Source organism: Henckelia pumila, chromosome 3 (assembly GCF_033568475.1).
Source record: "Henckelia pumila isolate YLH828 chromosome 3, ASM3356847v2, whole genome shotgun sequence".
NCBI lineage: Eukaryota > Viridiplantae > Streptophyta > Magnoliopsida > Lamiales > Gesneriaceae > Henckelia > Henckelia pumila.
Window position 1 is genome coordinate 90,774,360 of NC_133122.1, and position 15,134 is coordinate 90,789,493.

General features: G+C 38.4%; 1 protein-coding gene across 1 annotated transcript; it reads left to right on the forward strand.

Moving 5' to 3' along the window:
* Positions 1-9,213: 9,213 nt before the first annotated feature.
* On the forward strand, positions 9,214-14,386 carry LOC140889203 (uncharacterized). The gene is made up of 3 exons (XM_073296910.1): positions 9,214-10,407; positions 10,726-10,971; positions 14,321-14,386. Exons 1-3 carry the CDS (start codon positions 9,214-9,216, stop codon positions 14,384-14,386), a joined length of 1,506 nt encoding a protein of 501 aa, XP_073153011.1.
* The last annotated feature ends 748 nt before the right edge of the window (positions 14,387-15,134 follow it).

Genomic DNA, 15,134 nt, shown 5'->3' on the forward strand with positions numbered 1-15,134 from the left:
AGGGCAACCCATCACTAGAGGCTTAGCCAAAGCAGATTGGCCCGTCGGAGTAGAAACAGACATCACTACGTCTAGTGCAATGCATGGTAACTTATGCCTCTTAACAAAACGTGCAGAAATGAAGGAATGAGATGCACCAGTGTCAATAAGTACAAGAGCAGGTATACCAAAAAGCAGAAATGTACCTGCGATGACTTTCTCATTCTCCTCCACAGCCTGATCATGTCTCAGGGCAAACACCTGGCCAGAAGCTCGTGGCCTCAAATGAGAACTCCCAGCAGACTGTCCCTGTGACCTCTGCTGTACGGTGGCCTGAGAACCCGATCCTGAACCAGATCCAGAACCGCCTCCCCCAGACAGTGGACAATCCCTCCGGATATGACCAGTCTCTCCACAACGAAAACAAGCTCCAGAAGCTCTACGGCACTTGTCGGATGGATGGTTCTTCCCACAGTGATCACACTTGTCCTTCTTACCGTAACGGACAACACCTCCAGAACCAGAGGAAGAAGAAGATCCAGACTTCTTGAAATTTTGGGCACGGGGACCCAAAGAACTAGCAGGCCTCGACTGAGGGAAAGACCTGTTCCGCCGAATGCTGTCCTCCGCCTGGTGACAACGGCTCACCAAACCCTCGTAGGACATGTCGTCGCCAACCGCCACACGGTCATGGATCTCAGGGTTAAGGCCCTGAAGGAACAGATTATACTTCATCTCTGAGCTATCAGCAATCTCGGGGCAATAGGATAGCAGATCAAAGAACCTCTGCTGATACTCATCGATAGACATGGCTCCCTGTCGCAGACTCAGTAGCTCGCCTGCCTTTGACTGACGGAGTGCAGGAGGAAAATACCGCTTTTGGAAAGCTGTGCGGAACTCGGCCCAGGTGGCCACTCCTCTCGCCGCAACAAAAGGTGCAGAAGTAAACCTCCACCACCTGCGCGCACGCCCATCCAGAAGATAGCCAAGGGTCTCTACCTTATGCTCCTCGGTGCATTGGAAAGTCTGAAAAGTCGTCTCCATGCGGTCTAACCAGTTCTCCGCATCTTCCGGAGACTCTCCTCCAACTAAGGGCTTAGGACCCATAGCTAAGAATCGATGCAGAGTGAAACGCTCGTCGTCATGATGACGATGACGCCGTTCTCGACGAGGCTCCCGGTCGGCATCACCCCAACGCCCACCAACACTGCCATGAGAACTCCGGTCGTCATGATTTGCCATCTACAAAAATACCTCAAGATGAGACTAAATCCCAAGAATTCTTTTGCATGCTCTGATACCATAAATGTAGTGACCCTTACCCGGATCACCTACTAAACAAAACTTATGCATGCAATTAACTTAATTAAACAGATATCAGAATAAAACTGCGGAAATCATAAAAAATATACAATCCCAAGTAAAGGAATTTGTAATTTATTCAATAATATACAACCAAATCGAATAGCTGTATAAACCCAAACAACAGTAATAAAACCTAGACGAAGCTCCAGCTGGCCAACCACTGACTAGCCCCTCCTGGATCCACCCTCCTCGTCCAATCACAAACCTGCCCCATGGAATAGGGTGTCCAGAAAATACAGAGTACGAGACGTGAGCATAAAACGCTCAGTGCGAGAGTATGAGTATACATGCATGCAAAGTGAACTCCCTATAGACTCGAGGTCAAGGATCAGATAACAGAGACAGACCGGGCCCTGGTATGTAGCACGCTGTGCCGTCGCTTCAGGAGGTGGCTCCCATACCGAGATAACCGTGGATACGCCGGACCCAAATCGATGGAAGTCCATCTACTAATAGGATAGGGTACAGCCCTACTAACAGACATCTCGAAAGAGATACAGCAAGATGCAAATGAATGCAGCATAATATCATGGCATATAAATCATGCAGTCACATAATACATGCATACTCAGTCAGGATATCTCGAACAGTACTTTCGTACCTCAAAACAGTGCAAGCTCTACCAACTCTAGGTCCACGCCTATAGTCTGCTCTACACTGCCAAATGATACTACTATCATTAAAGTTCTCTAAAAGCCTTAACTAAGCTATTGCATACTCCTAAATATTTATAGGAAGCAAAAGCTACCTTCGTCCGTCGTTAGCCCTTTGATGTCGATGCCTCCAGAACTTGGGCACAACTCCGCTACGACTACCGAACGCCTCGCCGACCTCCGGACCAAGCCTAAGAAGACTAGAACAGCTCCAAAAGGACTAGAATGGAAAGGAGAACTCGGAATTGGCAAATGAAAGTGAAGCCTCGGCCTTCTATTTATAGACAACGATCGGAATTTCCGATCCTTGATCGGAACGTCCGAAACTCGATCGGAACGTCCGATCCCGCCATCGGATCTTCCGAAGATCCTGATCTGCCACGTGTCAAAATATCACTTATTGACTCCGGATAGGGGTGATCGGAGCTTCCGGTCCTGATCGGAGCTTCCGATCTTGCCACACGTCATGCCTGACGTAATATCGATCGGAGCTTCCGATCCTGTTCGGAGCTTCCGATCTTGATCGGAGCTTTCGAACTCACCTTCGGAGCTTCCGAACTCTACCCAAGTAATTATGATTAATTCCTTAATTACTGATTTTGGTTACGGGCTACTACATGGCCCTTCTTCCATGCACCATCGTCCTTCATGGCTACTATTCCTAGCACTCGTTCCTTTTCACTTAGCCATTAAGAGTTTGATATTGTCTTTATTGCTTTAGGGATTCGTTATTGTTTCTTATTGTGTTCATGTTTTATTTTTTCAGGCCAATTTGGATGTTCATGTCGTGTTTCTCAACCAATTTAACCATGATGAAGGGCTGCGAATTATTATCTTACCATGGAAAATTTGATAACATCGAGTACTGATGCTCGGTGTCGAAGGTATGAGTCCCTTGCTCTTTTTATTAATTTTTAATCATTAGGGACAATGATTACGTTAAGTTTGGGGGGGGGGGTGAATCATTTTGTTTGAATTAGTTGGTTGGTTGATATTGTAGTTGAATCTTACTGTGTGCTTCATAGATTGAAATTTTGTTGTGTTAGTCGAGTTGAAAAAAAGTTGAGAAAGAATTGGATGCATGACTAATGATGAAAATATTTTTTGTGCTATAACTGAAATCCATGATTGTCTACCTATCTGACAAATATTTTTGAGAAAAAATGGAACCAATTGAATGAACAATTTCCTACATACTCTGTGATTAATACTTGAATCTGAATTTTGAAACATACAGACATAGATATGATTGAGGCATTGTTTGGAATTTTGGGCCTAATTTTTATTGAATTAAATTTATCCTTAATTGCCCACTTCTCTACACGTATATGAGTACTTTGAGGTACGGAATAATCTGAATTTTGTTGTGAAAATCATCGTTTACTGTTGATGATTGTCTTTTCTGCACTGGTTGATATTTGTATGATTTAATTGTGGATTGAGACTTGTCTAGAACTAGTTCAAACACTCTTCGAGGCAAAATACGGACAAAATTGTGATTAGGGATGATTTAGCCAATTTTTCTGAATTCGTTTGAGCCTTTTTAGCTACCTATTTATATTTTTTTATCCCTAGTACCTTGTTTGAGCTTTATTGAAAATCGAATGATATGCGTGTAAACGTATGATTAAACCCCCATTCTTCATTATTTCAAGATCCTAAATTGACTACCTGAATAGCCTAAACACTATTTCCTACCTTTAAGGGAGTAATTTGAATGCGAAAATATTATATTCTCCTAGTTTTTATTTGTGCAAATGGAATGATGTGGTGGATGAATTGAAATGAAGAAGGTAGTTGTGAAAAAAAAAATGTGGTTGAAAAAGTTGTGAAAAATTTGTTGATATAAAAAGAGAAATAGAAGAAGAGTTAAAAAATGGAATGGATTCAAGATTTGAAGATTTGTGAATGAAAGGAGTTGAAATTAGAGCATGATTATAAATTACTTCTTATTTTTGAATTCTTATCATTCGTTTGTAGCCATAAGCCAGACCTTACATTATAAGCTAATTAAGTTCTATTGATCGAGTCTCAGTTGCCCAATATACTAGTGGAGAAGAGTTGCGAGAATTTAGCCTATGGACTGTTGATTGATGCTTTTAATGATTATGAATTTTGATCGAAACACGCACACACTATTATTCGTTGCATTTACCTATTTGTGAGTGTTTTTGATTAATATCCTAATCCTTGCTACCCTGAAAAGTCCTCATGATCTATGAATGTGTGAATTGAATTTGGATAAGGGTGTTTTGAACGTGAGTTGCGGAGATTGTGAGTTTATGTGGTTATTTTGTTATGACTGAAACTTTCAAGTGTTAGTAAGGTGGATGAGATTGGATTTGAAAATTCTTTGAAATCATTGCCGAGGCCATTGTTCCATAATATTTATTGACTATTCTTGTGGGTTTGAGAGATTGAGTTTTGGAATTTGAAATTTAATAGTTTTGCTCGGGACTAGCAAAAGTCTAAGTTTGGGGGTATTTGATAAGTGTAATTTATACACTTAATTTATATATGCTTTTAATTGTTAAATATTTGTTTCGAGCAGATTTATGTCTGGGTTTTGTTGTTTTTGTGTTCGTAGGGAATTATGGATTTATTTGGAAAAGAGAAGAAATTGAAGAAGAAAATAAGAGAATTAAAGGAGAAGAAAAGAAAAGAAGAAGAAAAGAAACATACAGAGAAAAAGGGTGAATGAGAAATGTAATTGGGCTTTTGTTATTGGGCTTGATTGAAGAAAGTCAGCGCTTGTCTTTAGCGCTTAATCAAGAGCTATCGCGCTAAGTTGTGAAGGCGAGAAGATTGAAGTCGAGACAAAGGAGCGCCCGCGTCTGTCTATTGAGCGCCCGCCCCGATCGCCGCCATCTCAGATTTTTATTATTTCAGGAAATTTTTATGGGCTTTATTCTTGGGCTTTTCTTACGCGAAATATATAAGGGATTTTCTGATCAAAATTAGGGGAGAGCCGCCACAACACCTTACATACAGTACACATCAGAGAACAGAGCTTGATCGTGAAGATTTCTGGGAAGAATATTGTGGAGCTTAACTTGAAGAACGAAGACGGAGTTCGATCGACCGGATACGGCATCGACGACGGATTTGTTTCTTATCTTTTATTTTAATTCTGAATATTTTTGGATTTATGAATTATTGTTTTATTCAGAATTTCGTTATGAACTAATTTTTTAGAGTCTAGAGGTCGGATGGAACCTGGTGTAGACACTTTCATGAATTTTTGATTTTATTGAATTGAGTTTCTTCTAGATTAATTGTTTTTTCTGGAATTGATTGTCTTTTCAATTATCTGATCAATAATTGATTTGTTATATTTATTTGAAATCTGGCACTCGGGAGAGGAGATTTTGAATAGGACCATTGGAAAATACACTGTTAATTATTTATACAGCTCGGGAGAGTGTATAATTTTAACAGAGCTTTTAAAGAGAACATTGTTTTGTGATAGATCACTGCGATAAATTTTTAATAGGGATATTGGAATTAAATTGTAATTGATAAAAATTATTTGTTGCTCGGGAGAGGGAAATAATAAACTTAAGTGTTCTTGGCTATTAATTGATTGGAATTCATGAAACTAAATTAATTAGGATTGACTGTTGTTGAAACCAGGTGAAATCTATACCTCTAGACCAATTTTCTCTGATTGATTACATCTGAAAGTTGTGTGCGTGCTAATCAAAACTCCATTGCTATTTTATTTTTCTGCAAAATTTCTGAAAGTTTGATTTTCTAGATAAAGTTTAGACTATTTTAATTACAAGCACTGATTATTTTCAAAACACTCCCTGTGGGATCGATATCTGATTTTATCATTATATTAAAACTTGACACTCGTACGCTTGCGATGAATTTTCACAACATTAATCTTATCGTGTTAAAGCATAAAATTATTAGAGTGTGTATTCATCCCCCCCCCCTCTCTACACACACTACCGATCCCCAACAAGTGGTATCAGAACGGGTTCCTTCTCAGCTGCTGATATTTACTCATCATGACTTCTCAAAGTCAATACAACTTAGCCATTTCAGGAGGTGAACCACAGATGGTTGAAAAACCCAGAGCATAATGGAGCACCGAGGAAAAAAAGAAAGCAAACCTTGACAACGTAGCCAAAGATATTTTATAAAAAACATTGGACAAAAACATGTTTAGCAAGATCAAGACGTGTTCTACTGCTAAGAAATCTAGGAGAAACTCACTCAACTATGCGAGGGCAATGACCAAAACTCACAGTAGCCATTTAGAAGTTTGATAATGCCAAGATGAAACCAGGAGAAACCATGGCTGAGTTTGACGAAAGATTTAGTAACATTACTTGGGAACTTATATCTCTCGATAAAATATATACTAATCGTGAAATTGCTTTGAAGGTTATGCGTGCACTGCCCGGAGAGTGAGATGTCAAGACTATAGCCATCAGGGAATCAAAAGATCTAAGAAAACAAAAACTTTATGATTTGTTTGCTGATCTCAAAGCCTACGAGTTTGAACTCGGAATACGAACTGAAGAAGAACCATCTGCTTCTAATCCTACCAAAGCACTGACCTCAAATGCTTTACCACAACCGACTGAGGAAGCATCAACAAAGAAAACAGCTGAGCAAATGAGCAGTGAAGCAATGTCTCTCTTCGTTAAGAAATTTGGTAAGTTTATGTGTAAGCATCAAACAAAGTTTAATAAACCTTACTACAAACAAGACCATATAGACGATGGTCCCTCGTGCTTTAACTGTGGCAAGAAATGCCACTTCATTGCAGATTGCACTAATTCTAAGAACAAAGAAAAGAAACAGCTTTATGGGAAGAAAAAGAAAAGAAAATAAGAAAGAAGAATGTTCAAAAAGAAGAAAGAGCAAAGAGTACTAGTTGCAGACAAAGGAAAAAGCAAGTGGGCAGAAACTGAATCTGAATCATCGGATTCAGACAGCTCATCCGAAGAAAGTGAGGAGAAACAAGTCCAGTGTCTTATGGTCAACTCTCAAAATGGAGAAGATGATGCTGAGGTATCTGAATGTACACATGAGGACCTTGTTCAAGCACGTAATGACATGGTCATAGAGTATCAGAAGCTTTATGTATCATTCGAGGAAGTGAAAGCAGAAAAATCAACCCATATTGATAAGTCGAGAGAATTTAGCTGTTTATAGTGAAAGGAACTTGACAGTCTAAAAACGAAACTAAACATGCTAGCAGTTGAGAACGATGAAATAAAACGTGTATTCCAAGCTACTTTGAGTGAACATCAAAAGTTTTTTAAAACAATCAACTCTTGGAATAATGTTTCTACCTCGTTAGATAAAATACATGAGAACCAAAAACAGGCAGGTGACAAAACCGGCCTTGGATATGGTTCAAATGATTGCATTCTTACTGAGGAAAGTACTCAATCGTATCCTAGTAAAAACAATCCTAATGCCATAAGATTTCTTCGATCTAGTACGATATATGAACACAGTGAGTCTAAGATCAATGATGGACAGCCAATACGTTATGAGAACAAAGCTAAGCATAGAGGGTTGGGATATGTGGAACCTCGAAATCCAGGGAAAGGAGAAACATGGGTCAAACCTAGACTGAATGAACAAAGAAAGAAAAACCAATCTAAGTTTAAACAGTCTACGTTTGAACCAAGTCAATCTAAGTACAGGAATATTCAGGTGAAACAGAACCGATACTTCAACTGCATGTCTGTTCAAAAGCAGTACAGACTGAATAACAAAGATCACAAGTTCAAACATCACACAGTAGTATCTAGACCACACAAGCACACATCAGGCACCTCGACCGATTCACTTTTTGGATGCACACACAGGTAAACCCGTCAGGGTAATTCAGGTGTGGGTCTCAAAAGGACTAATCCAGTTCGGACCCAAATAGATAAGGGTACCATAGTAATATTCTCTTTTTGCAGGTACTATTAGTGAAATCAGTTGAGAGAAACAATATCGTAGAAAATACAACCTGGTATCTCGACTGTGGATGCTCCAGGTGTAATGGACTGGACCCGCACCCTCTGCTTTCTGGCCACATCAGGAACTTCTGCTCTGGGCCGGCCCAGCCATTTTCTACTCATGGGCCTTCTCCCACCTGGAAAGGGAGTTTCATGCCCTCCCTAGGGATAGAACTTGGATCTCCAGGCACAAATCCAAATTCTTATCATCCCTGGTACCACTTGAGCTCAAGTGGTACCAGGGATGATAAGAATTTGGATTTATGCCTAGAGATCCAAGTTCTATCCCTGGGGAGGGCATGAAACTCCCTTTCCAGGTGGGAGAAGGCCCATGAGTAGAAAATGGCTGGGCCGGCCCAGAGCAGAAGTGCCTGATGTTGCCAAAAAGCAGAGGGTGCGGGTCCAGTCCATTACAAAAAAGGGCGCCCTTTTATGTAATGGACCGGGCCTCTGCGCTTTGCTAACCCTCTCTGGGCCGGCCCAGCCATACTCATGATCTCTTCCCCCCTGGTGGGGAATTTCATGCCCTCCCCAAGACTGAGTGGACTTTGTACTTATCTTGGAGTGCAAGGTTCAAGTCTTGGGGAGGGCATGAAATTCCCCACCAGGGGGGAAGAGATCATGAGTATGGCTGGGCCGGCCCAGAGAGGGTTAGCAGAGCGCAGAGGCCCAGTCCATTACACCAGGCGCATGACTGGAAATAAAGAATTATTATCTTAAATTATACACTACAAAGGACCTAAAATAATTTTTGGTTATAACTCAAAGGGTAAGACCATGGGTAAGGGTAAGATTACTCATGGTAACTTTATTATTAACGATGTATTACTTGTTGATAATCTATGCTATAACTTGATTAGAATAAGTCAATTGTGTGATAATGGTCATACTGTTGAATTTCACAAACATTCATGCACAATCAAATCTAGTAAAGATGAAGTTATGTTAACCAGATTAAGAGAACAAAACACATATAGGATAAACTGGCAAAGTGATCAACCATCAGTTCCTACATGTTTTGTTGCTCAAAATGATAAGCACTGGTTATGGCATAAATGGCTGAATCATTTAAATTTTAAGTCCATTAAACATCTGAGCAAGCATGAATTGTTTCTTGGCTTGCCCAAATGGGATTTCAAAAATAATAAAGTCTGTTCAGCCTGTCAGCAGGGCAAACAAGTGAGAGCAACAAATTTTTAAAAAAAGGTGTGTCTTCTTCCAAATGCTTAGACTTGTTGCACATGGATATATTCGGTCCTATACCGGTCAGAAGCTTAGGGGGAATGAGATATACTCTAGTTATTATGGACGATTACTCTCGATTTACCTGGGTAATCTTTTTGTCTTCCAAAGATCAAACAGCTACTCACTTGATAAAAATTTTAAAACGTTTGCAAAATGAGAAACGTACTGGGATAGATCGAATCAGGAGTGATAGAGGCACTGAATTTTTAAACAAAACCCTCGGATCATATCTAGATGACCAGGGAATCAAACATGAGTTATCTGCTACTCGGACCCCACAGCAAAAGGGTATTGCTGAAAGAAGAAATCGTACTCTCAAAGAAGCAGCTAAAAATATGATTGCTGATTCTAACGTCTCTAAAAAACTTTGGATAGAGGCAATTAACACAACATTTTATACTCAAAACAGATCTATGATTAACAAGAGACATAAAAAGACACTATATGAGATCTGGAATGACACAAAACCCGATGTTTCATATTTCAAAATATTTGACTGCAAGTGTTTTATCCATGACAATGGCAAACATCACTTAACAGCCTTCGATGCAAAGGCAGATGAAGGCATATTCATTGGCTATTCCTTAGTCAGTCGAGCTTATAGAGTATTCAACAATAAGTCACTGACAGTAGAGGAAACCATTCATGTTATATTTGATGAAGATACTAAATGTGCAGATCAATCCCAAGCAAGTATTAATGATCTAGAAAATAGGCTAAAAACAACGGTACTAAATGATGAAAGTGATAGCGATAAGCCTCCCACCAGAAGAGCTGATTCAGAGCTCTTGACTACTCAGCCAACCGAAAACCAAGTCGGTCAAGATCATGAAGAACCAAGGATTGTAGAAGAAATTATTGAACCAGACAACACGGTCAGATCTGAGGATGATACTCCAAGAAATCAGGATACAAATCTCCTTCGACCATGTCTCCGGTGGAGTAAAGATCATCTACCTGGGCTGGTTATCGGTAATCCTATTGCTCCATTACGTACTAAGAATCAAATGATTAATGAGTTATTGCATGCAGCATTCATATCACAGCTAAAACCTAATAAAATTGATGAAGCCTTACAAGATGCTAGCTGGATTGAAGCAATGCAGGAGGAACTAAATCAGTTTATCAGAAACAAAATCTGGAATCTAGTTCCTCGACCGGATAATCAGAATATCATATGTACCAGATGGGTATTTCACAATAAATTGAATAAGCATGGCATAGTGATAAGAAACAAAGCTAGACTTGTTGCTCAAGACTGTAGACAAGAAGAAGGTATTGATTTCGATGAGTCATTTGCTCCAGTAGCAAGACTTGAAGCCATTAGAATATTTCTTGCATATGCTGCCTACAAGAACTTTAAAGTTTATCAAATGAACGTGAAGTCAGTATTCCTAAATGGATTACTCCAAGAAGAAGTCTATATTGAACAACCACCATGTTTTGTCAATTCATTAACTCCTAATTATGTTTTTAAACTTGATAAAGCATTTTTTGGCTTGAAGCAGTCACCAAGAGCTTGGTATGATACATTATCACAGTTTCTGCTAAATCATGATTTTGTAATTGGAACAGTCGATAAGAATCTTTTTAAATTCACCAAAGGAGATCATATCTTGCTTGTTCAAATCTATTTGGATGACATTATATTTGGTTCAACTAATCCTCGACTATGCGAGAAATTCTCTAAGCTTATGCAGGAACAATTTGAAATGAGCATGATGGGCGAGTTGAATTTCTTCCTTGGATTACAAGTAAAATAACTTGAGAATGATATCTTCATCAATCAAGCCAAATACACCAAAGAACTTATTAAAAAGTTCGGCATGGAAAATTGTTCAACAATGTCTACTCCTATGAGTGCTTACATAAAACTTGACAAAGATGAAGCAGGAGCACCAGTAGAGGTAACAATGTATCGAGGACTTATTGGTTCACTATTATATCTAACTGCAAGTAGACCTCATATTATGTTTGTAGTATGTTTATGTGCAAGATTTCAAGCAGCATCCAAACAATCTCACTATGTTGCTGCAAAACGAATAATTAAATATGTGAGACCTCGATTCTAATCATCTAATCAAGAATTAATCCTATCGATAAACATAAAAAGGTTCAAGAGATCAAGCAATTTTTTTTTTTCATGAATAGTGTTCCGCTCGATCGGTAAAGTTCTACCGATCGATCGGGAAAGTTTTCAAAAAAATAGAAACTTGGCTAAAAACTCACTCGCTCGATCGGTCAAGTTCTACCGATCGAGCGGTGACAGCTCTGAACAAGAAATTCCAGAATTTTACTCACCAACTCGATTTTGATATCCATTCAACACATAATAAGGTATAGAAACATGCAATCAACATCATACAAGCTTCAATACAAGATAATTCTAGGGTTATACAATCTCAAATTAGTAGAACATGCTTCAGTCTAGCTTATTCAATGCAATACAATACAAACGAGTTCGATTACAATGTAAGTTCGATTACATAATCGACTTCTAAACATCAAGGCTTCACTTCTATCAACTCGACCACCTAGCCATGTGATCTCTGACTCGGTCCTGCCCCACCTGATGCCAAGTTCACATACAAAAACAAGACAAAAAATGGATAATCTGGTGAGAATAACATTCCCAGTATAAGAAACAAACATGCAATATCATTCAGTATATCAACTAATGACATATAATCTCAAGCATGATACACAAATCTCAATCATGTACTTCAAGAAGGAATCTAAAATGAAATGCATGACTTTAAATCTGGGATTATCAAGTCTGGATAATCAAAGGTAATCAGTTCTTCTCTTCCTCTATTGGGATCCCGAGGATGAACTATCACACAAATCACACCTACTCTACACTCGGGGTGGATAGTGTATAATTCAATCCTTTAGACTCTGAAGCAACTATAGAGGGTTAAGTCGGTCATTGCAGTAAATCGCCTGCCAATGACCCCTACTATAATTCTCAGATCGTCTAAATCAAAAGTGAATGAATTCAAATGGCTCAATATGAATGCAAGTGCAAAGCGTAACTCATTCAATAATCCAAGTAATCAAATAACACGCAAGTATGTGATTTCTCCGGAACACTCGAATCAAGTCGGATTCGAGTTAATCGTTTCATTCAAGTCTAAGTCGTCTTATACCTCTTCTCAATACGTCGATGCTCCAAAATTGGAAACAACAACGATTCCTCAATCAATATTCATTCTAATATCCTTAAAAGATAATAAAAAGTCGATACTATACCGTCTCCAATATCTAGAACTATTCAAATTCTGAAATCCAGCAAATAACGACCTTCAAATGAATCTGTAAAAGAGATAATAAAGACTCGAGATCGATATCGACATCCACATTTGACTGAAAATGGTTCAAATCAATCCAAACCAAACTATAGTCCAAAAACTCAAACCGGCGGCATAACGGCTATACTCTGATCAAACCGGAAACATATACAGCAGTACTATATCGATAACAACTCATATCAACACCAATACAACAAATAGAACTCAAATCCATCAAATCTAAAAATCCACATTTCGAATAATCTTCCAAAAATCATAACAAATCCGAACGACGGTCTATTTCAAAACCGATTGAGAATAAACGATAAGAACTCTGTCAAGAACAACATAACCGAAACTCAATCGATTCTAACAACATCTGAAAAAAATAAAGTATCCGATCGAAGAAAAACTTACAATAGAACGAAGCTCTCGCAGCCATGATCGCTAAACTGCCTTCAGAAATAAATTCCAACGGACGGATCGACCGAAAACTGAAATCTGAAAGCTTGAAATCTCTAAGGGGCGCTTCAATGGAGGTTAGGTGGCTTGGAGGAGAAGATGAAGTGAAGAAATAAGTCAAACCAAGTATAAATATCTAATAATTCTAATTTTGCATTTTAGTCCCTGAAATTTTTGAAAATTGCAAAGTAGTCCCTGATAAAAAAACAAGTTGATCCTCGAATTTTATAATCTCTGATTATCTCAATAAACTCAATTAAGATAATTTCGGGGCGTTACAAAATATCTTAAGGGTACTTCAAATGTAGCTCTTTGGTATTCCAAAGACTCAGAATTTAACCTAGTTGGTTATTCAGATGCAGACTATGCAGGATGCAAAATTGATCGAAAAAGCACTAGTGGATCTTGTCAATTTCTGGGAGATAGACTAATATCATGGTTCAGCAAGAAGCAAACATCAATGGCTACCTCAACCACCGAAGCTGAGTACTTGGAAGCTGGCAGCTTCTGTGCACAAATACTGTGGATACAACAACAACTTCGAGACTATGAAGTACAATCAAATGAAGCTCCCATATTTTGTGACAACACAAGTGACAAGTGTCATTGCAATCACTCAAAATCCAGTAATGCATTCAAGGACTAAACATATCGATGCACGCCATCACTTTATAAGAGAACATGTGCTGAAGAAAGAGATTTAGATGATCTATATATCTACTGATCAGTAAACAGCCAACATCTTCACCAAACCATTACCGGACGCTAAGTTCTCTTATTTTCTCAATATACTTGGGTTTATAGATTTAAATTAAAATAAGCACAAATTTAGGGGGAACACTGCATGTTTTCACAAAAATGTTCAAAACATTGAACACATACACATTCACATAGATGAATACATATTTTTTTAAGAATGACGATATGCTACACGAGCTACAGCTATTCTGCTCATCATTTCACGACTCCATTCAATCATCCACAGAGTGAGTGAGCCTTGGTCATTGCAGACATCATCCTCAAAGAAAATTCTCTGCATCTCATCTCTCTCTGCTAAAAGCATAAAAAGTCTCACTGCAGCAGGTTTTAGCACATCACGAGTGCTCTAAGTTTGAAAAAGAAGTTTGCATCGAAGTAATCCCTCAACATAACGAGGTTCCATGATAGCTAAATCCCGAGGAATGTTACGGTGAATTGTCTCCAAGAAAAACCATATTTGCATTCCTCTTGCTATCACCTTGTCTCTATATCTATTCTTCTTTATCTCGCACTCCAACTCATTCATATTAATATTTGAATTTGACATTTTGCTTGAACTGATTTCTTTTGTTGCTTGTTGAATTATTTATAGGTGAGAGACAAAGAAGGTGAACGGTCATTCAGGCCAACAGTCACCTATACGTCGTATCAATGCTAACTTATCTAAAAAGATATCAATACAGAGATTCTGATAAGTTTATAATTCTTGGTATCTGTGCTTCACACATTTAATAAAAGGCTACAATGAGCTACTTTTCAATAAGTACTTTTCAAAATATTATGTTAATATATTTTAACCAAAAGTAGATTACTTGCTCATAACTAATAATATTGCTTACAACTGACATATTTCAATCTCAGAGCCACAAGATAGTTATCTTCTCTATTTCTCTGTCTATAGAATCACTCCACTCAAGCATCCAATTTGTCACATTGAAAGTACTGGTTGCATCATTTCAATCGTCAAATAAATATAATTTCTCCAAGCCCATATTCTCAATAAATAGCATCAAAAGAAGGCAACCCAATGATTTGAATATATCTCGATTGGATTGAGTTCCCAACATTCGGCTGAACCGACGAGATCTAGCAGAAAACCTTAAGGCCTCCTCAACTGAAAATGAAGGAGGACTAGATGACATATGGTGACCAAGTGCTTGCACGTGATCATATATCTTCATCACCCGTGCAAGTACTTGATCTTGATAATACTTCTTTTGAAATTCAAAGACTTGAAACTCCATATGCTTATTGTCCTCTAATATATCTGCTCCCATCTTTAAACTAACCTTCGTGCTATTTATAGGCATATTAGATGGAAGATAATAAAGCCTGAGAACTCAAGGGTCATCATCATGTCCAATCAATAACTGCTACACATTTATTACAACACAGTAGTTGAGACT

Bases quoted from the DNA above. Each gene is read 5' to 3' on its own strand.
- LOC140889203 (XM_073296910.1), top strand. From the start codon at position 9,214: ATGGATATATTCGGTCCTATACCGGTCAGAAGCTTAGGGGGAATGAGA. The intron at 10,408-10,725 runs GTATTTCACAAT...GGCTTGAAGCAG, and splicing joins ATATCATATGTACCAGATGG to TCACCAAGAGCTTGGTATGA. The intron at 10,972-14,320 runs GTAAAATAACTT...AATTATTTATAG, and splicing joins ATTTCTTCCTTGGATTACAA to GTGAGAGACAAAGAAGGTGA.